At 37.7% G+C, this 22,604-nt stretch overlaps 2 protein-coding genes across 3 annotated transcripts in view; both read right to left on the bottom strand.

The window, feature by feature from the left end:
* LOC111875479 (inorganic pyrophosphatase) overlaps window positions 1–3,282 on the bottom strand; it is an 11,425-nt gene extending 8,143 nt beyond the window's left edge. For both annotated transcript variants that reach the window (XM_023871766.2, XM_023871765.2), the window contains exons 1-2: window positions 3,109–3,282; window positions 1,566–1,681 (exon numbers count right to left, since the gene is read on the bottom strand). In XM_023871766.2, the coding sequence (XP_023727534.1) occupies window positions 1,566–1,681; window positions 3,109–3,274 (282 nt within the window). In that variant the 5' untranslated portion in view covers window positions 3,275–3,282. The remainder of the gene's footprint in view (window positions 1–1,565; window positions 1,682–3,108) is intronic.
* A 716-nt stretch (window positions 3,283–3,998) lies between these two features.
* LOC111875478 (actin-related protein 8) overlaps window positions 3,999–22,604 on the bottom strand; it is a 24,340-nt gene continuing 5,734 nt past the window's right edge. Inside the window, exons 6-12 of the mRNA XM_023871763.2 lie at window positions 18,597–18,713; window positions 17,046–17,198; window positions 16,889–16,963; window positions 16,008–16,154; window positions 12,828–13,074; window positions 10,409–10,537; window positions 3,999–8,416 (exon numbers count right to left, since the gene is read on the bottom strand). Of these exons, the coding sequence (XP_023727531.1) occupies window positions 8,244–8,416; window positions 10,409–10,537; window positions 12,828–13,074; window positions 16,008–16,154; window positions 16,889–16,963; window positions 17,046–17,198; window positions 18,597–18,713 (1,041 nt within the window). The 3' untranslated portion in view covers window positions 3,999–8,243. The remainder of the gene's footprint in view (window positions 8,417–10,408; window positions 10,538–12,827; window positions 13,075–16,007; window positions 16,155–16,888; window positions 16,964–17,045; window positions 17,199–18,596; window positions 18,714–22,604) is intronic.

The following is a 22,604-nucleotide window of genomic DNA, read 5'->3' as shown; positions in this document are numbered from 1 at the left end:
GTCGGCCATCTCACTAATCGCCAAAGGGTTGAAACAGGAACGCACACAACAGAGCACCACAGACAAACCACTTAACTCAGACTGACGCCAGCTCACTAACAGTCGCGGGAGACCCCCAGCTAACACCACCTAGTAGCACAACTCGTAACTACAAAGCATGCCCGCGCAACAGGTCGGTTCCGGTTATTTTTGGGTCCCCCTTCATAGTGTACAGCAGGAAACAAAGGAAAAAAAGGCATGTAAATGTAAATTTGTTACACGGTTAATTTTATGATTCAAACAGAAAGAAAAAGGGAACAGTTATTTAATGTTATGCGTCATCCTGGGTGCTAGCCAACAGGATGACTCCTGAGTATGGTGGAACTGTTACGCGTCATCCTGGGTGCTAGCCAACAGGATGACTCCTGAGTATGGTGGAACTGTTACGCGTCATCCTGGGTGCTAGCCAACAGGATGACTCCTGAGTATGGTGGAACTGTTACGCGTCATCCTGGGTGCTAGCCAACAGGATGACTCCTGAGTATGGTGGAACAATGGAATGGGAATGAGGTTGAAGACTGGAGGTCAATATTGATTTTATATAATAATATAATAATTTATGCAAACCTTTGTACTTTTGTTTAGGAAACCACTATGTTACAAAAGAATAAACACTTCTCAACACTTCGACTGAAACAGTTAAAGCACCCATTACCTAATTACAGGCAGTTCAGTGAGACCTCAGCTATGTTGGAGGGGTACAAACACTGCCTGCCAATAGCACAACCATAACTGTTGTACTGCTCACCACCAAAGCTCACATCCCATCAAACAGCCTGCACCAACACACTGCTATTTCATTCAACACTTTATCACCTTAATTTCTGTACTACTATATGTCAGTCACACTGGAACCGTAGTCTGAGGCATGAACTGTCTTCACCTGTTCAAACATTATGGTCATGGGTTCAAATCCCACTTGAGGCATGAATGTTTGTCTGCCTTTATTCTGTGTTTGTGTTGTCCTGTGGCAGTAGCAGACCTGCAGTTGGCTGATCCCCACTCAAGGAGTCCTACTGTCAATATGATTAAGAAAGTGTAAAACAGAGGCCAAGGTTCATCATGGACTGTAAAGGTCATTGAGTAGTAGTAGCAGTGGTGGTAACAGTAGTAGTAACACTATACACAGGCAGAAAACAGATATTTTAAAATGACATAAAGAGTGCCTGAATGGATATATTCTATGTAAAAATTAAAAATTGTCAACCAGAAAAGTGTACTATATCAAATATCATAGGCATGGCCAAATAGAGGAAAAGAATCACTGGCAATAAGCTATCACTAATTAATCTGATAAACTCGATGTATCTCATCTGGTTGTGACTGAGATGAGTGTAAGCATTGCATATTCTCTCAGAATCCTAATCTAAAAGATAAGTCACCATAATCTTTCTCCCACTATCTATATCATATGAGGATTAATCAATGGGAATTTGGACATGTTTGTTTCACTCATACGTCACCTTGGAACAAGGCCGGATGGAATTCAAAGGTTAAACACAAAGACTACACAGTTTTTGTTTTACCTCCATTTTTGCATTTGTCCACCGAGGGATTTCAACAACCATATTGTAGATTTTCTTACTAGCATCAGCATAAATGGGAATGTCATGTAAAGGGGAAATCGGACCAGAAGAATTTCCTGAAATAAAAACTGTGTGTTAACTTTTCTACAGGTACAGGCAATAAACATGCTGCATAACTGGTGGTGGTGGTGGTGGTGGGGGTGGTATTTAGATGACAGCCAGCTTTTCTGCCCTTCTTGCACCAGCACATCACTGCTACCATAATACCTCTGGTATACTGTACTTACAAAGTGTTTTTACAGGCTTCAAGAAATCCCCAGTAATTCAACAGCAACAATTTTCCTTTAATAAGAAACAGAGTTCAGTAGTCACTAGCCAATTCACTGACAACAATCTCACACTTACCTATAGTTTCTTGCTTCTGGAGCCACAAAAACAACACAACTCACTAAAATATTACATGACTTATCACACAATCAGTGAATTGTAGCATATGCCTTGAAAACCTTCAGATGCTCAGATGACAGCATATTTCCCAGCCTTACACAAGCTGGTCTTTAGTTACTTTAAAACCACATAAAAGTCATGACTTAAAATATGCTGGCATAGTCCATTTTGGATCAGTGGATGAAAAAGGGGCTACAGAGTTTATATTGTATTAATTCCGCTCTATGAAATAAATGATACAGGTTCCTTTGGAGAAGGGAGGGTTAAGATGCTGTCAGCAGCTCGACTACTTATTTTTGATATACACAATCTTTATATCACTGTATACTAGTCTTTAATTCAATTTATTGTACTATTAATGTACGATGTACAAAACTCATTAATGACATTGTGTTTTAACTACTGAATTGTTAATTAACAAACTTGTATAAAACTGTTCAAATTGTAAAAGGTTTGCCATTGCTCTTACTACAAAGATTAACTTATTTTATTATACTGTATACGTTTATCAGTATTGTATTACAAATGCGTATGCTACTGGATGACAACTGTAATTCTTAGTTGTGACTGTAACTAGGACGATTTCCACATCCGCATGAGAACGTACTCTCGACCGGTTTCATGGAAGGTGAATAAATGAAATGAAATGAAATAAAATAAAATAAAATGAAACAGCGTCGAATGGTAGGAACAACGAATAACGAATTGGATAGGATTTGGAGGAAACCGGTCGTAGCCTAATTTCGGACGGTATCTCGTCATTTGCCTCGAGCGGCTGCTGATTACACGCGATGTCTGGATTGCCAGCGTCTTGACTGAGCTTTGAACCGAACAAACGCGACAAGCTCTAAGGCTAAGTCAGCCCACTCGCTGAAGACATCAATGGTTAACAAATATTTAAAGCAACTCATTTTATCGCCACTGAATGCCCTGAAGAATGCAAACCCGAAAAAAACTAAAAAAGAAGCACAAACATTTACTAGGGATAAAGCTGGTATCATACAATATGCAATGCAAACCCGAAGGTTACATCAGCGTTTCTTAATCACAACTACCGATCTCTCCAAACACTGATGAACTTCAAATTATAACTCACTGAAATATATTCTGTAGTCCGTTGTATTAGGTGAACCTCTTTCCACAGCTTGATACATTGCTAAACTTGACTGTTTTCTGCAGAAGTAACTACAGCGAGCACCGGGAAACAACCGTGGTGTTAACCGTTTGAAACACGAAATTAGCACGTGCGATTTGGTATGCATTCTGCCATCTGCTGGTAAAAAATGAAGGTCAGTACGTGAGTGAAAGGGGAAAGGGATTGCGGAAGGACAGGTACACGCCCATCCATATAGATAAAAACTATGCAAACAAAGGAAACATCACTGATAACTTATCATTAACGTCTAAATCTTTTTCCGTCTTGAATAGGTTTTATATACCCTCTTAAACTGTATTCTGTACGGAACTGCATCGTACTCCTGCTCAAAGTAGATAGAAAGCCGAAACGAAGTTACCACCGAACTCACAAATACTGGATGGTTCACTAACTTCAGAGTGAAGCCACGCTATGAAATTAACATACAGCAAAGAAGCAGTAAGAAATATCAAACAACTCTTCCCAGATACTGAAATAAAAATGTGTTTATTGTTATTAAATAACTCCACAAATCCTGTACAGGGGCTTTAGCACCCATAGGATATAGAGCTAGTCAAACTTATACAATCTCATACAAAACATAAAAAGACAAGGGGGTTGGTGCAAGGGTGTGAGAAGCGACAGGCAGCCAGTTGTTTGTAAGGCACCTCCGAAGCAGGTTATACTTACGGTTTTTCTATCATCTGCTTAAAAACGTCAGTTTCCTTGTGCGCTAAATCGTACATAATGAGTAAGAAATTAGGTCAGGGTATAGGTCTACACTTGTTCGAAGTTACGTGACACTGTCAATAACAGCATAGTAAGCAGTTTTAGCTCACAAATAAAAAATATTATAGAGGTATCATTATCTTGTTTACTGTTCTCAATCATAGGATATTGTTAAGTGAAGGTTATCTGCAGTAGATAAGACACAAGGAAGATGACTGTACAAACACTATCTACCAACAGAATTCTAACCTTAGATAAAACATCACGTCATCCTGTTTTCAGTGACACTGATTCTCTTCATACCTTCAAGGTCAAGGATTAGTGTGGTCCTGTCTACAATGGAAACATTTTTCATTCAAGTTTACCCAACCTCAGCTGTCCCATCACTCATAAATACTAAACGTTTCTACTTGTAATGTACTTCATTTCAGTTAAATTTATATAAAATGTGTGTACTTTTTTATATTAACTGCTGATAAACTTTGTTCTGATGGACATGAGTGAAGTGATATTGGTTAAACCTCTGTGTGAACTTCAGATCCAATATTGGTTAGACCACGTAGCATCACCCATTTTAGAAATGAATTAAGTTCCACTGCACTACAGGGTACTGGGGTTGAAAAATTATTAACTGCTGTGTTTTGAATTGTTGGATACCCATGTTAATTGGTTAGTTACCTACTTTCCCGATTGAGCTTTTTAAACTGCAGGCTAAGTGTGATGTCATGGAAGCAGCATTGCCCAGCCAATGGCACTGAGTTACATATCTATATTTACTAACCACACCAATAAGTGAAGACTTAACCTTTGCTCCCTCAAATACCATTCATAACACAATTGAATAATTTTGAAAATCAGATATGGAAGTTCTTACTTCATCAGTAGATATAATGTGATTAAATTCAATAACTATAGAAATAATTCATTTCTGATGATATCCTTCTGGGATATCCCTAAGTCAATGTTTCAAAGGAATATGTCGCCTTTATCTTCTGAGTCAAAGGGTAAGCCAAGCAAGAAACCAACATGAAGCAGACAGCAAAAAGAACTCATAATCAATGTCATGAGAACATCAAATCCTACATAATTCATTCCTGTTTATAAAAACATCTTAGACAATACATGTCAAAAGAAAGAGAGAAGAAACAACTCCATACTGAATGCTGATTAGATTTCCATTTACAAAACAAACAATATAAATACTGTTGCTACAGGTTTCAGAGTTACAAACCTAAATTTTGCATCAACAAGCACCATACTGAAAAGTCCTGTCTTTTGATATATAAACAACCTTAGGGATGGAGACAACGTGTTCCTCTGAAATGTCCACTGACTTTCTATGGACTACAGAAGATAGAACTCTTCATAACCACTACTGTGGGAACCTCAAATCAGAGACACCCCACTATTCCACCAGCCTCTGATGACATTCTGAAAAAGTATAGTGATCCATTAGGCTGCTTTCAGACAAGACACACAGAGTCCAACGACTTCAAATACATTAGCGTGAATACTAGTGTTCACACAAGCGTCTCAGTGTCCCACGTCCAAGACACTGTGTTGCAGCTGTGTCTTTCCCCTTCAGTGGCTGAGACACTGACTTGTGGTCTGGCCATTCGAAGTGCATTGAGTTCTATGCTAGCATTCAGACGGGACATACAGAGTCTAGCGTCACTTATGAAATGGCGGATAAACATTCTGATACCTCCATGTGAATGACTGAGGGTAATATCAACATGGGGTTCTGACATCAGAGCCATTAAGTGCGCGTGTTGTGGTGTTGAGTGGCTGTGTCCCAGACACTAATCGCAAGCCACTGTGTGTCTTGTCTGAAAGTGGCCTTATTCATCCTGTTTTGTGGACTACCAGTAATAGTTTATTACATATACATGTACAACCAGATGTACTATATACCTTTCAGAGGTTATCTGAACTTTTCAACCATAAAGCAACTGAAAACTAAAACAGCACAACATGCATCAATCAGTCTGACAAGACTTACTGATGTTACACTACAACTGGCACCATACAGAAAACTTACCAACACAGTTTGAGACTCAGCAGCTACAGTGGATATTTTTGGATTTAAAGTTTTCCATAGTTCAGCATTCAAATCAAATTTTCTCCAAATAATCATAATACTGTGATTTCATTGTAGGTGTAATGTATTATATACATAAAATGCACATCTGAATGTTAAATTCCTGCTCCACCTTTTTTCTGATCTTCAATCATCACATCATCTTCAAATATCCTTAAGTCACTGTGATCAGTGGTGTTTATCTCACAGTGTATAGCAAGCCACTCACCCCCGAATCTCATGCTGGTCATTTCAATTTTTCTCTTGCCTGATTTTCACATGCATACAAAAGAACTGATGCAGCTGTTACTTTATAAAACTTGTGTCCTTTTTTGCTTTATTTAGGAGTTCACTGTGTGGTTCTATACACATACTGAAATTTATCTAGTTTCTTCTGCAGATCATCTATAATTGTATGATATATCACAGTGTACAAAAAACAAACTCCATGGTTTTAGTCTGCAAGTGAACTATATGGACCAAGCGACCACCGCTTGTTGGTGAGTACATAATTAAAAAAATTTAACTTGTTCCATAATTTGACTGTTCATCATAACTTCACTTTTGGAGGACTTTGCCACGTGATAGTGATTTTTCATTATGATGCCTTACAAGTGTGTTTGTAATGATGTTCACAATACTGGATCACCGATTTCAAAGTCAGTTATAAAGTGTGTGCCTCATACTCATTCTATTAAATCCTAAATTGTTTCTGATGCAGTTTCTGTGTTCATGTGGTCTGAATATCTTGCAAAAATATAAGTGCAAGATTTTAAACCTAATGGGATTTGTACTGAACTACAGAGTCAAGTTCTCTCATAATGTCTGTAAAAGAGATAATTTATTCTTGCCATAAACAGTATGCAAAATTTAAAATTCAGGTTTCTACACTTTTGGCAATCTCAGAGGTATCAACCCACTTTTAGTCCACTTTCCTTTCTGAAGAAGAAAATAAAACACTGCTGAGATAACCATGATGTATATTTTCATGCATAAAAGTATGTCTTTTGTGTGCCTTTGCAGAAAAAATTGCATTTTATGAGAAATTAGTGGTCAAAGGTTGCATCAGGTTATATTGAAATCAAAACTACCCTACCTGAATGAGTTATATAATGTGGCATGTAGACCCATTGCTGGGCAAAGACTGAGAGATAAGTAATATACAAGAAGCATTACTGAGTAACGGCTTCACAAAAAACACGTTCCCACGGCAACAACTGAACTACAAAAATGAGGAATGGTTCTTTCCACATAGTCTGTGCTGAGATGTGCAGGACAGTTCGTGAGGGATGAGTCAGTCAGAGAAGTGGAGTGGAGTTAGTTGGTTGGTGAGTTAGTTAACTAGTCAAGAGTTGCTGTATGAGAGGCATGAGGACAGTTCAGGAACCCAGAGGATGGGGAATGTCCACGATTGGAAGCCCTTCCCAGAAGACTGGTGATGACACAGCATACTGAGAAGACTTAAATGTGTGCTCTAGTGAACTGTAAAAGTGTGTGTGAATTAGTGAAATGGTTATAATTACATGTAGTCACAGATCTGTACAAGCAGAATAAATCAGATTACTGATCCAAAACCTGTCTATAGACACACTCTAACACATGACAATATCCATCATAAGAACATTTCATGAGCTCATAAACAAGCCTCATATGAGCTCTGTAGCTTATACAGAACAAAAGTTATAATTTTTAATATAGGTGTGAAAAAGAATCAATTCTTAACAATTTTTGCACCCTTGCTCAATAAAAACTGCAAGACATGGTGCACAGAACTCTCAGAAAGATATTATCTTCTGTGGAGTCTACAGTCTTACCAACGTTCATTGAAATTGGAAGTTAGGTCGAAAATTTCACTTGTCTGTGACAATTTGGCATGAACTGACCATATTGAAATACTGAGACCTCTTACCAGATGGTTCCAAAGACAGAACAGGCTTGAACCTATTCCTAAGAAGGCAGAAGAACATGGATATAATCATAAAATGAATAGTTAATCACAAATTATCAATATGATATACGGGAATGGGAAAACATAACAGCTAGCAGTCATGATTAATAATAAAACAGGTAATAAAGAAAAACCATACACATCATCTGTGGCTGCAAGATACCTACCATAATTCAAACCCTGGCCAGGGCATTGGCTACACACTCCATTTCACCACATGAAAGAAGACTGCTCCCAACTCACCATACAGTAAATCAAATCTCCAGTCACACCTCATTCTGTTCTCAGCATGTTCACTTCCCTGCCATATACTAACTCTTTTACAGCACACTACTAATTTCACCACATGAAAGGAGCTCGTTCCCGTAGAATTTTGACGCCTAACTTTTCCCATTCAACAGGATAGATCCACAATTCCTGTGCAGATTCCAAGCAAGACATGATTGCTGCTCCTTTCCATGCAGTCATTTGAGGATCCATCTCTTTTGGGGTTGTTACGATATCCAATTGTTCTGCAAGTAATGCATGCGTCTTATATTAACAGCCCATAACAGAAAATTCCAAGTTTCAGTTTCCTTTAAATGTGAGAAATAAAACAGCCTAAAATAAATAACACTGCATAGATTATATTATTACCATATACAAAATAGTGGAATACCTAGAGATATTGGGTTTTTGGACTTTATCCATTGTCCTCGTTTTAAGATAACTAAGATCCAGTCATTGAGGCTAGCACTTTCTAAGGGACCCAATAGAATAGGTGTTTTCCTTCACCTGAGGACGGAAACAGATCCAGTTTCCGAAACGTTGTGTTTTTTCTTAGTTATCTTAAAACCAGGACGATGGATAAAGTCTGAAAATCCAATATCTCTGTGTTATACACCATCGTCAGAATCCTATAGTAACTAAGTGGAATACCTGTTCTTCACATGAGATTGTTACTGTGGTAACGGTAGTTTTTACTTATTCTGAAGCTAACTTCCTAATAATTCCCTTTTGATCCATTATCTGTATCTGTTATGACTACTTTCTGTTACTTAGAACAAGTGAAGGATGGTGTAATAAGAGGAAGCAAACAAAATATATAAGACAAAGCTGTCCCTAGAAACAGACTGTATAATACCACTGCAGAGCACTGAAAACGCCACTAACAGTATATAATTTATATGGACAAATATTGGTAGACTCTCTACATTTTAGTCATGTACAGATATTCTTTTACTTTCAAGTAGTAATATTCAAATTTTGTAGACTGTGAAAATGCTGCAGCTTCCTTGACTCCTCGCCAGTTCTGATGCTCTAGAATACTCAAAAATGTAATCATGCATGCCAGCCTTCATGCTTGACAATACTACAACACTACACATTTGCATACACCTTTGTGTGTTACCGACTAATGAAAGATTTCAATTCAGATAGTTACATGTGTCCTCTGACCCTCTTAGGCACAGCTTGTGCATAGTATATAACAATATCCCATAAATTATACAAATATACACTGAACATTTAAAATGTTCTTTAAAACCATGGTCCACGTCAGGCTCAGGCAGCAACACTGTAAATGGGATTGCCAAAGGTTTAACATCAAGTTGTGGATTATTCTTGAATGATAACTAGCTTTGAATCTTGCGCCACAAGCTTTAAAAAAACAAAGTGTTTTTTATTTGTAATTAATTTTGATTCTTGCCTTGTAACCTCAGATACAAAATATAAATCAAAATGTATGTAAATATCTAACCTTGCCGCCATCTATGAGCCAATTGTCTAGAAAATATTTGAATCTCAACATCTCACAACCCTATGGGCCTCCATGGTCTGTTACAGGGATACCTTTACTTTACTTTTTTTTTCCCCCTTTGGCACTACAGCCCCAGTGGGCCTAGGCCTACCTCCATGAACTTCTCCGTTCACTTCGGTTGTTCTAGATCTTACACATTTGGTAGGACTCCTTGGGCAGGTGATCAGCTCGTCACAAGGCCTCTACCTATACACAAACACAGAAAAACGCACACACATAAACTGAACATCCATGCCCTGAGTGGGATTTGAACCCATGATCCTGGTTTCCAAGCGAGCAAAGACAGTACATACCTTAGACCACTTGGCTACCGTGACCGGCTTACTTTTACTTACTTTATGCAAATACATAAAATTAAAATTTTTTAAATTTGCTCAGTGGGGGGTGGAGTCCAGCTGGGTCCACTTAACACAGTGGCCACTGATTGGCCTATTGTACCTGCCCTGGGTAATTATGATAATTGAGAATTTTGTGGAATGAAGATTGGCAGGGGAAACCGAAGTACCCGGAGAAAACCCACCCCAGCACCACTTTGTCCACCACAAATCCCACTTGACCAGACCCAGGATCAAACCCTGGAAGCCAGCAACTAACTGCTTGAGTTATGGCGTGGCCATATAAATACATAACTAGTTGTGATTCTTCCTCTATAACCCCCAGTGCAACAGGTAAGTGAAACTGAAAACTGGAGCAGCTATACACTCACCTGCTCTGTACATGTATGGGATCTGAAGGGAAATTCTGTTTTGTAGCCATGTTCCAATTCCAATGAACTTCATGCCACCTCCAACTACTAGTATACAGCCATACATCTTTCTTTTCAAGTCCTCTGTAGCTGGAAACATTTAACAGACATTCTTACATGACAGCTCTCCAGTTGTTCCGCCAGTTTCAGTATGGACTAAACCCACTGATACTCTTACCATTTGACATAGTGCAGATAAAAATTGCACTTGTCAGGTTACCACTATCCTTTTAGGGCATTCTGTGCATAAAATAAGCATATAATGGGGAGGTAATGTTCTTTCATTTCATCTCCAAATCTATTCTACAGTATATATGAGACAAACACCGTCTTAAGTGTAACAATTTAATTGTAGTTCTTTTTTCTTTCCCTCCTCCACACTACATGTTTCGGCCCTAAATGGCCATCATCAGGTGTGTATTCTTACGTAGCTGTTACACTGCCTGTTAAAATTTAAAATCACCAGTCTTTCTAATTGTATAAAATCTTTGTTAACCTACACGCGTTAATTTGATTTCTAAATTTAGCACTTTTTTAAAACTTTAATTCAAGTTAAAATGTCTATAAGATTTTTGTTCTTTTTCTTTTTCAAATTTTGAAATTAAAATTTCTCAGGGTACATGCCCTATGTCTATAGTGCTGCAGCGGCCACTTCTTGTTTAACGCTGTTCAGGTATTGTTCTGTGTAGGCTCTCTCTGTGTGTGTCGCTGCTTATCTTTAATACGTGTGCTGTCTGGTGTATTGTGTACTGTGTGTCTTATAGACATTTTAACTTGAATTAAAGTTTTAAAAAAGTGCTAAATTTAGAAATCAAATTAACGCGTGTAGGTTAACAAAGATTTTATACAATTAGAAAGACTGGTGATTTTAAATTTTAACAGGCAGTGTAACAGCTACGTAAGAATACACACCTGATGATGGCCATTTAGGGCCGAAACATGTAGTGTGGAGGAGGGAAAGAAAAAAGAACTACAATTAAATTGTTACACTTAAGACGGTGTTTGTCTTATATATATTGTGTGAGTGTAACAGGATGCTCAAATATAATACTATTCTACAGATCTGAAGCAAATGTGCTATTAGGTGAGTATATAACAATAATACTCTGGCCAGTTTTATTTTGGTTTATGTCAATCTAATCTAACCCCTAATTAGCACAAAAATCAAAACTAAACTTTATCATATTTTTAAAAATTTGTTCATCATACAAAAATTAGTAAATTACATGAATACAGAACGCAATAAAATCTGTAATTTTTATTTGTTTTTTTTGTGGGTATTTAATTAACTATGAGGAAATAATTTTTGAATATCTATACTGATGATCGGCTTTGTGAAAAACAGATTTATATCAGCAATGTGTAAGTATCAACATCAAAGAGGGTTCAAAATTGGACAGATTACATAATCTATACTCTAGATTTGAGTACCAGTCTCCACTCTTTTTTTACATGTTCCTTATTTCCATAATCTGCAGTATTAAATAACCAGATATTATGACATTTTATCGCACATAAGACACTGAGTTACCTGTTACACTGCTTAAAATGTGTAAGATTATGTAAAGGCATTAAAAGACATTTTGGTAATAATTCTCAATAAGAAACATGTCATTCAGTACCTCAACATGAGTTTAGTTTGACACAAATACAAAGAATGCTCACAGTTGAGTGGCAACAAAAACATATGTCCAATGATTAACAGAAATTAACTACACATTTTCTTGTGGTGATAGTTCATGACAGACTGTTTACTTCATGCATAACTCACTGTGTTCTGACCACCTATCCAACTGTTTGGACAAAATGGCAGAAAATATCTGGTGAACTGTTCTGTGTGCTTAAGTGATAATTATGCGTAGTGTCAGTTACCTCAGAGTGGATGGGTGGAATTTCATATGGACTCTGTATTATTAATGTGGTACTAGCCTTACATGTATGCACATATGTACCATATGAAGTTTTCTATTATGGCATCTCAAGAGCTTTCAAGGTAGAAAAGTGATTCTTGGAAACATATTTCTAAATTATGCACAGATTATGCAGCTGCTATTAAAATTTCTAACCATTCATGGATTCAAGCATAGGAGCTTCCAAAGTTTGATATTTATCTGCCAGGGAATATCGTGAAAGGTAAAACAAAAATGGCCATTCAAAATAAGGTGGTCAGAATGCAAAATGACTTCTCCATTATTGAGAAGAAATTCTGATGAGGTATGTAACAAGAAGTGGGAAAAGATACAATTTTCCATCAGTGTGGGCCTTTAAAAGCAAGATTTAACAATGAAGAATGTTTTATAGGCTGTGTTCTGTGAGTAAATGCTTAATGTTCCAATACAGGCACAAATTCTGTTTCTTTTCATCGTTGTACATTACTTACGACATCTGTCAATGCTTTGCAGCACAGCTTGATCTAGTCCTAGTGCTTGCTCTGGCCCAAGCACAAATTCCCTGGTTTCACCATCTCTGCCACCAGACGGAACAGTGGAATCAATAGCATCAACTACAATATCCTCTTCTCCAGGCCCCACTCCTCCGCTACAGTCTAGACCAGGAGCCAGACCATCCAGGTCAGCACCAGCTAGGCCACCTGCCAGAGGTTCCAATGATTCTTTCATACCACGGCGCTGCAGTATAATGTAGAGTGGCTGATGTTAAACTCACACGCCTTCATTGAAACATTACTTTTACGCAATGGTATTAGCTTAACTATGTCTATCATGCACGTGAAACGCCATCTCTTACTCTAAGGGAAGAATATAAATTACAGGCATCTGGAAACATTTGAATATAAGGATGAAATAAGTGAATAAATTTAGGATATTATGGGATTTGAAGTTCTCATGGCAGTGAAAGTTTAGTTTGTGACCTTCTGGATTTTGAAACCATGTAGTCTTGTAGATGGTTATGAATGTTTCAAAGGAATATGCTCTAATTACCTGAAGATTAACTACTTATAAGACTTGTTGGTATCCCAACCCTGAAGACCATAATTGATCTAAATTTAGGATATTACATAACAAGAAACTTTAGGATTTTATACTGACCAACTGACAGCTACGACCGTGAAATCTATGAGACTCAGATGGACTGGACATATAGCTAGGAGGAAAGAGAAGAGGAATGTATACAAAATTTGGAGACAAAAAAATTAAAAAAAAAAAAACAAAAAAACATCACTTTGGAAGGTTGAGGAGAGGGGAGGATAACAGTAAGATGGGTCTCAATGAAACAGGATGTGGGGTGGATGGATGGAATGGGTATTAATGGCATTGAACCTTCATGTTCTGCCATCAGAATACCACAGTAGTTAACTTACCATGAAATCTGATAATCTAGGTTCCAGAGAAAACAACATCTGCATGGATGCTTCACACTGCATGTTTTGATCTTACGAATAAATCAACTACCACAGTTTTGAAAAAAAAAATGACTACTTGAGCTTCTTTTATAAGAGGTCAGTCAATGGCATGTTAAATACAGTGAAACCCCTATTTAAGGTTTCTTTGGGGAGAAGTGGATTTGAACAACAAACTCAGGAAAATCTTGAACACAGAACATTTAAACACTGATATTGCTCAGATGGGATTACTGAACATTAAATGCAGGAAAATTTTAGAGTATGGAAAATTAAATATGGATTCCACTGTATTTATAACCATACACAGTCCATCTGCATACACTTATATGGGATTATTTAATCGCTGTTTTGATGTAACTGTGCACCATCTTTGAGTGAGAACCTTATGTCATCATATCACATATACGAAGGGGGACCCAAAAATAACCGGAAACGACCTGTTGCGCGCGCATGCTTTGTAGTTACGAGTTGTGCTGCTAGGTGGTGTTAGCTGGGGGTCTCCCGCGACTGTTAGTGAGCTGGCGTCAGTCTGAGTTAAGTGGTTTGTCTGTGGTGCTCTGTTGTGTGCGTTCCTGTTTCAACCCTTTGGCGATTAGTGAGATGGCCGACCAGAAGGAACAAAGAGTGTGCGTGAAATTTTGCTTTCTGTTAGGGAAAACTGCACTTCACTCTTCAAGTCGCGGCAAACATTCACGCGGTTTTCTCTTTGGTCATCTCCGAGCAAGCGAGGAACAAATTTTGCAGACACCCGTCTCATGTGCAAACCTTTGGTTAAAATTCGCTGGACCGTGCTCCATGAGATGTTCGTTTCCTCAGAAAGTTGGTCAATGGTCTTTCGACGATCTTCATCAATTGCACGTTTGATTTTGGCAATGTTTTCGTCATTTCTTCCTGTCGAAGGACGCCCGGGGCGTGGCATGTCTTCTGTTGACATGTTGCCAGATTTGAAACGGGAAAACCACTCGTAGACCTGTGATTTCCCCAAAGCATCATCATTAAAGGCTTGCCGAAGCATCCCAACAGTCTCGGCTGCAGTTTTCCCTAACAGAAAGCAAAATTTCACGCACACTCTTTGTTCCTTCTGGTCGGCCATCTCACTAATCGCCAAAGGGTTGAAACAGGAACGCACACAACAGAGCATCACAGACAAACCACTTAACTCAGACTGACGCCAGCTCACTGACAGTCGCGGGAGACCCCCAGCTAACACCACCTAGCAGCACAACTCGTAACTACAAAGCATGCGCGCGCAACAGGTCGTTTCCGGTTATTTTTGGGTCCCCCCTCGTACATATATATATGGTGATGTAAGATTCAAAGATTTCATGGTGCATAAATATGCTAAAGTCTTCTAAGGCAATCAGCTATGTCAATGTTGAGCTAAAGACAAATGTTTCAGAGATATGTCCTGCTGGTCGAGAAAGTAAAGTAAAAGTAAGTAAAGCTATCCCTGTACCAGGCCATGAAGGCCCATAGGGTTGTGAGACATTGAGGGTCCCACATTATCTAGACAATCAGCTCAAAGATGGCAGTAAGGTTGTCAGCCTTATGCGCCAGCTGCACTTTACTCCCCAGGAAAATTATTTGTTGAGAAACACTGATATAAACTACAAACCAACCATACAGGTGGCATATTGAAAGAGTCAGAGTAACTGATTTGTCATATTATGACAAGTAATTAGAATTTCTTCGTGCAAAATAACACCAGTTACGTTCTTCCAAGCCTGCATCCAATTCAGCAGCATGAAGGATCATTCCTAAGACATGAGCACTTCACATGATGGACTTGGCTCCTCCACATATAGGTGAGAATAACAACTGCAGTGATAATGTCGGTTCCAACTATGGTGGAGGTGACATTGCCCACATTTCTGGAATTTCAAGCCTCAATTTGTGTACAGAAAAATCAGTACCCAGATCCAACCAGAATTAAACTTGGAATTCTCTGAATAGCAGTCTGCTTTTACCAGTTCTCACGGTCTCTTCGGTTGCGGATTTCTTATATTTTTTCCTTCTACCCTGAAGATGGAGGCGATATGTTCCTCCGAAATGTCGGTTAACACCACATATACATGATGCCAAATCCCAGAAGACTGCTTTCTTCATAGAGAGAAGGTAGCTTTCACATTAATTCCAAATTGTTGTCTACAAATTCTAAAATCTATGTAAACTGAAAAATCTGACTACACCACAACTTACACTTGTTTCTCGCAGATAATTCTCATCATGAGGATCTTCAGGATCTCCACTTGCCCTCTGCTGGACATGAACTAACTTTGATCCTGTCACTCCAAAAAGTTCAGGCTGGAACAAGCTCAATGGTGCAACAATGCTCTCATCTCCAACCTGAACGAACACCAATACAATCTTAATTTTCACAGGAAAGTGAAATATCATTATTACATATGATTAATAACCTTGCGAATGTTTTTACTTTAAACTAGATCTACTTAGTAAGCAATGAAACACAAACACCGAAAATAGTGAAACTTAATAAATAGAATTTTTAATTGACAGATGTCAAGTAAGAATTTTACTGTATATCGCATTATCACTTAAAAAACTGCATATGCAATTCACGATATTAAGCCTGTATTATTTTTCAACAGTACCTGTAGGCATGGAGGCTTGGAAAAATATATGAAGAGGCTTGTGAAGAAAAACTGTCCTAGTTGAGATCTGAACTAAAAAATATGCAAATTCAAAGCTACTGATTAAATAAAGAAACATCACATACACTTAAAATACTTATAAAGCAATTAGAAATATGGGAACAGAACTAAATTCAAAATCCATAATAACTGGCAATCCAAAAATCTACTATAGGATTCATATAAATTTTGGATGGTTGCATTAATCTGAGATATCCGATTATCAGGCAGATTCAAGAACAAATGGTATATATGTACATACTAAGATATGGAACATCTTGTCTCGAGAGGAAATTAAACTTAAATCACCTTGATGAATACCATCATTTCATCTCTTACAATATATCAAAACAAATAACAATAATTTCTCACTTTCCTGTCATATAAATTGTTAACAATAAAATTCCACTGTACTAACAATTCATTTACCTGCAAAGTAAACTTCAGAGTTGGAGTTTTTGGTTGCCGAACCACAAAGGTCTTTTCCTGAGATCCGCAGATGTCCTAGAAAGAATACATTCATTATATTGTACAATTTCTTTTAACTTTAACAATCTCTTGAAACTGAGCACACAGTGAAACTCACCAAATTAACATGGCAGAAGCTTTCCTTTAGTGACTTCAGCAACATGGCATCAAGCTTATTGTCTGGATCACATGTCTTATAAGGAAATGCACATTTCTGAAGCAGCCAGTAGAAAGTCTGTGTGATGTCACCACCACCATATTCCATACGCACCTGGAACCATATGTTTCTTTTATAGAATCATGGGAATTTCTTCTCACTGTTTCTGAATTCGGTCTTTGACTTCTGGTTGCCGTAGGCTGGATTCTCATTTACAGTATTCTGTATTTCCCAGAGTGCTCAATCAAAACATAATTATTTGTACTGACTGAAATTAATTAACTTCAGTAAGCTTCGCCCTTTACTGCTCCCATAAATTAAAATATAACTATGTCTCTGCATACAATTTAACCTTTACCAGCTGTACGTTACATTCTCATGATGGTGCAGTCCGCCTAGCCAATTGTGAAGTCCATGTTATTATTTTCAACAGAAAAAATGAGTCTTGAGAACGTAATAAGCAGGAAGAATATGATGGAAGTCACAGAGCATCCCCAATTCTTGTACAAGTATCATCTATGGAAAAACTAAGCAAAACTTGTAAGACACATGTACAATACTGTAACAGATTTGATCGTTGCATTGCCAGGCAACTGCTCTGTACGCACGGTCCAACACGCAACAGAGTAAGCTGTGTTTTCTGTGGATATGATGGACATGCCAATAGGCTGGCTGGATAGCAATCACGTAATACGTGTTTACCGTAGGTCCATATCTGTTCCGCGGCTATATAACGAGAGTTGAGGTGTAAGTTCAGAGCAAATTGGAACTAGGAGTACAGAAGAGTACAAGAGGTCAGCCTGTGAAAATTTAACATGTGTTTACTGTAGGTCCATGTCCGTTCCGAGGCCATATAATGAGAGCCGTGAGCTGTAAGTTCGGAGCAAATTGGAACTAGGTGTAAAGAAGAGTACAAGAGGTCACCCTATGAGGATTTAACATATAATTTGAGACTTTACATGCACAGTGGTACAGTGATATTGGGAGTGTGATTTAGTGAGACTTTTATAGTTCCCATGTTATAAATCCGTGAGGACTCGTGCAGATAGACTGAGAAGATTAATGTGGCATGATTGTAAATTGTGTAAATCAGCAATAGTGTAATAATTAATTTTAGTTATGGCATCTAATCTTATTTTTGTTTCCAATAAGCAAAAACTCTGGAAAGCTGAAAGAAGAAATGCATAACAAATTTTGGATGGAAAATTTCAAAGAAACCACCTGTGAAGTCAATGCATAGATGACAGAGTAATATTTAAATGGAATTCTGAGGATATGTGGTTAAGTTGTGATGAAGAGAAGAGATCAGGGCAAGTCCAATGTTGAGCTTTTATCATGATGATGATGAACCAAGTTCTCTGAAGCACAAAATTTCTTGAGCCAAACAACTATTGTCCACTCAAAAATGACCATATTACAGACTTCTTGTTACTTCAACTCAGAAAGCAATTACCCTAGCAATTTTTTTTAACAACAGTACTATTATTTATGGTTTCAATAACATATTCTTACCCTTGTGTTCCGATGTGAAATGCCATCTTCAACACAGGACACTGATGTCTTTTGATCGCCAACATCCACCACACAGGCATACCCCAGACCAGCTCCAAACGTAGCAGCTACATGATCCTGCAGTATAGTAGAGTGAAAGTGTGACATAAGACAGTCATTAAAGAACATTAATGGAATGGCTGTTGAAATATTAACAGAAGATTAAACTGATCAAATTTTGATTTACTTAATGCCTTTTCAACTGCATAAGTTACGTAGCACTGAAGGATAAAATAATATGCAGAGTGCTAACTAATAAACTGCAAGTTTCAGAACAGAGGTGTAATATGTGAATCACGAAGTTCTCTCTCATATAACCTCATCATTATGATAAGTTTTACAGTATATGCTGCTTTTGTAAATCAGAATGTCATTGCCTTTTAAAATTTTCTTACAGAACACACTCATGAAAGCACAGAGCACATGAACAGTACATAGATAATGCAGCATATAGCTTTTCTGATGATTACTGTATTTAGCATTGCTTTTTGTTCAGGTCCCACTGATGTATGATAACTTTCAACATTACTGTCCAATGTTATGCAAAATGTGTAAAGAAATTACTAAAAAATAATGTGTCTTCAATAAATACATCTGACATACCATTACAGAGAGCTTGAAATTGCACACACAGACACACATACACACTTGTATATATATGCATATAAATTTATGTACAAGGCTACCAGTATTAATAAGATAAATAAAATTTTCATCATAACAAAATATGCATGCAGAAATGAACAAAGGTCTAACATACCAAGAGTCCAACTGATCTGTAAGACACAATCACAATTTTCAAATATATTTGTACCAAAAGGAGAAATACCTCTGACACAGTACTCTGTGGTTCAAGATGTATTTATAAATTTTTCTGCAAAAGCTGCATAAACAAACACAAAATGGAAAAATAATGTGAGTACATTTATTTACCAATTTCACTGCAGAAGCACTCATTAAATAATTTTTATATGATGATTGTACATAACAAGTTGTAATGCAAATTTCATCTTTGTCCTGACTCCATGCAATATTATATCTGTACTACTTCTCTGATGTCACCAGTAACGTTGCATGCACAATTAATGAACATAATAACAATTATAAAGGGGGACAAAGTTGCTCACGTCCGTGACATTCTTTGAGTCATATGTGTCCCTTGTGTAGTGCAAAATGTGCAACAAACCTGGCAAAGCTTCCCAAAAGAAAATTGGGAAGCAAGAAGCAAAATGAGTTAAATGATCCAAAATGCAGCCATCGGCAAGCAAGCAACCAACCAACCAACAATCATAAATTAAATTATACATCCTACAAATGCACAGTCCAAGCAAAAGCTGCATATTTTTAGGACACAAAATTTCATGACCCTACATTAAGTGGTACCAGGAACGGCATGGTAATTATTCCAAGTTTCGTAAAAATCTATTGGTCAAATGTTATTAGTGAGAAAGAAATACACACACATGATGATACCAAATGTCTGACTTTCCTTACAATACAAGAAAGTATGCTAAAAATGAGAGTTTGGTATAAATGGGGCTGAAAATTCTACAAAAGATGAAAGATGCACTGTGTGTTTGCAGCTATGGCACAGACTTTCATTGTGTGTGAAAATTCACTGCAGGAAGATGCTGGGCTTTTAAGACAACATAATACGAATGATATCCGGAAAGTAAAGATACAAAGCCCAGAAAATATTTGTAAAGTATTTTCTTTTATTATCTTGCAGCAATTTTACAACACATCTTTATTATCTTTTCAACATAGTCACTATGGATTGCAAGGCAATTAGTGAGCCTGGGAACGAGTTTTTTTATTCCAGCATTGTAGAAAACTCCCACTTGCTCTCTTAGGAATGGAGAACAGTTCTTGACACTTCTCGACATTGTTGATGGAGTTCATTGATGGTTAAACGTCCGTCAGCAGGAATGTTTTCAACAAATTTTGGATGATTTCATCAGAGACATCAGATGGTCTTCCACGCCTTATTTCATCATGAACATCACTTCTTCCCACTTCAAATTCAAGACCATTTTGCCATGTTCTGCCTGTTCAAAACATCTTCACCATAAAGAGAAACAGGTTGGCGATGAATTTCAGCAGCAGTTTTCCTTTTGTATGAAGAAATCGAATTACTGCACGAACCTTACATTTGGTGGGATTTTGAATTGACACAGCCATTTTAAACACACACTGCGAGCACAACATTGCCATAACTGTAGCTGGTGAACTCAGCCCTGTTATGCGTCCCTATCTCACATGGCATTGCCATTTCTGGGGGGAATCCCTTGCATTTTTACTACACTTGTATGTTTACTTTCTGGATATCCCTCATGTATAACAAGCAGATTCTGTAATAAGGACTTTTAAGCAAATGAAAGAGCCTTAATATTTACAACAGATTTCAACAAAATTTCACTCAAACAATTTCACAATAACAAATTGTGCAGACTGATTAAACTTATCTTACATCAGGTGGTGTATCCTATTTATGTAAACAGTTAATAAAACTTCTTTCTGTTTCACACAAAGCAGGCTGCTTATTGTAAGATTTGAGGTTTTCACAGTGGTGACTATGAAGAATGCAATTTTCTAGGATGTGGTGCCATGTAGATATTGCGTTAACTGACGTTTCAGAGAAATGTATCGCCTCCATCTTCAGGGTATAAGAAATCCACGAATGATGAACCAGCATGAGCAGGTGACTGCAGCCACGTTCCTCCAGAACATCAGTTAACATAATATCCAGACAGCGCCACATCCCAGAAGATTGCATTCTTCAGGCTGGTTATTATTTCACAACACATCTTTTTAGCTACTAGAGGTTAAAAAGGTATATTTTGAAATAATAACCAATCTGCTTTCTGTGTCAGAGGAAAATGAACTTTGCAGCATGTACAAGAGAATGTTTTACTGAGGCGAGTTCATTAACCATTGTTATGTGTGACTGTACATTGTTTAACACCTGGTTGTTACTGTTGTTTTATATGGTGATATAAATGGGAACCAATGTACCACAGTGGTATATAAGGGAACTAGTGTATTAATTAAGGAAATTCATTATCGATATATAAGGACATGAACAGGATGTAACAAGATGATATGCTAAATACTGTAACCTGGCTTTCAATTTTGTTATTTACAGCATCTGTATTTTGGACTACAAAGCAGAGACAACTGTCGACACTTCTGCTTCATAGATCTACTATATCCAGACAAGGTGGTAAACATCGGTTAAGTCCGAGACTAAGACAAGGTCCAAATGGACTATCATGTGGTAAACAACAGAATCTTCTAGAAGCTTCTTGGCTGTTGTAATAAGTGAAACTAATGGAAGCTTCCAGAAGGTTATGCCCTCACTGACCAGTATATGTGGGTCAATAAAAAAGTTACCAAAATTTGAATTTTGCACGCGAATGGTTATGAGTACATCGAAATACCGCTAGGTGTCTCCTCACACATCCTTCTTGAATCAGTGTGGCAAGTGGCGTCGAGTTGAGTGGTTGGGTTTATTGTTGGTGAACGTATTTCCATCGTTGTGTTTCCGCGAGTTTGCGGTTTTGCGATGGCTGACCTGAGAACAGCGTGTCTGTATAAAGTTTTGTTTCAAACTTCGGAAAACCGCTGTAGAAACACAGCAAATGTTGAAGCAACCTTTTTGTGAAAACAGTTTAGGCCAGACACAAACTTACAACTGGTATAAGCGTTTTAAAAATGGCCAAACACTGACTGATGATGACGATCGTTCGGGACGGCCGTCAACGGGCAAAACGCCAGAAAATGTCGCGAAGGTTAGGAATCTGATTCTGCAAGATCGTAGACTGACCATCCAAGACCTCTGTAACACCTTGAGACTAAGTTATGGTACATGTCAACGAATTTTGTCAGAGGAACTGAACATGAGGAGGATTGCGGTGAAGTTTGTGCTATGACTGCTGCAAAATGAACAGAAGCAGCATTGCTTGGAAG

Source organism: Cryptotermes secundus, unplaced genomic scaffold (genome assembly GCF_002891405.2).
Source record: "Cryptotermes secundus unplaced genomic scaffold, Csec_1.0 scaffold358, whole genome shotgun sequence".
NCBI lineage: Eukaryota > Metazoa > Arthropoda > Insecta > Blattodea > Kalotermitidae > Cryptotermes > Cryptotermes secundus.
The sequence above is the reverse complement of the archived record's forward strand: the minus strand, read 5'-3'. Positions and strand labels throughout refer to the sequence as shown.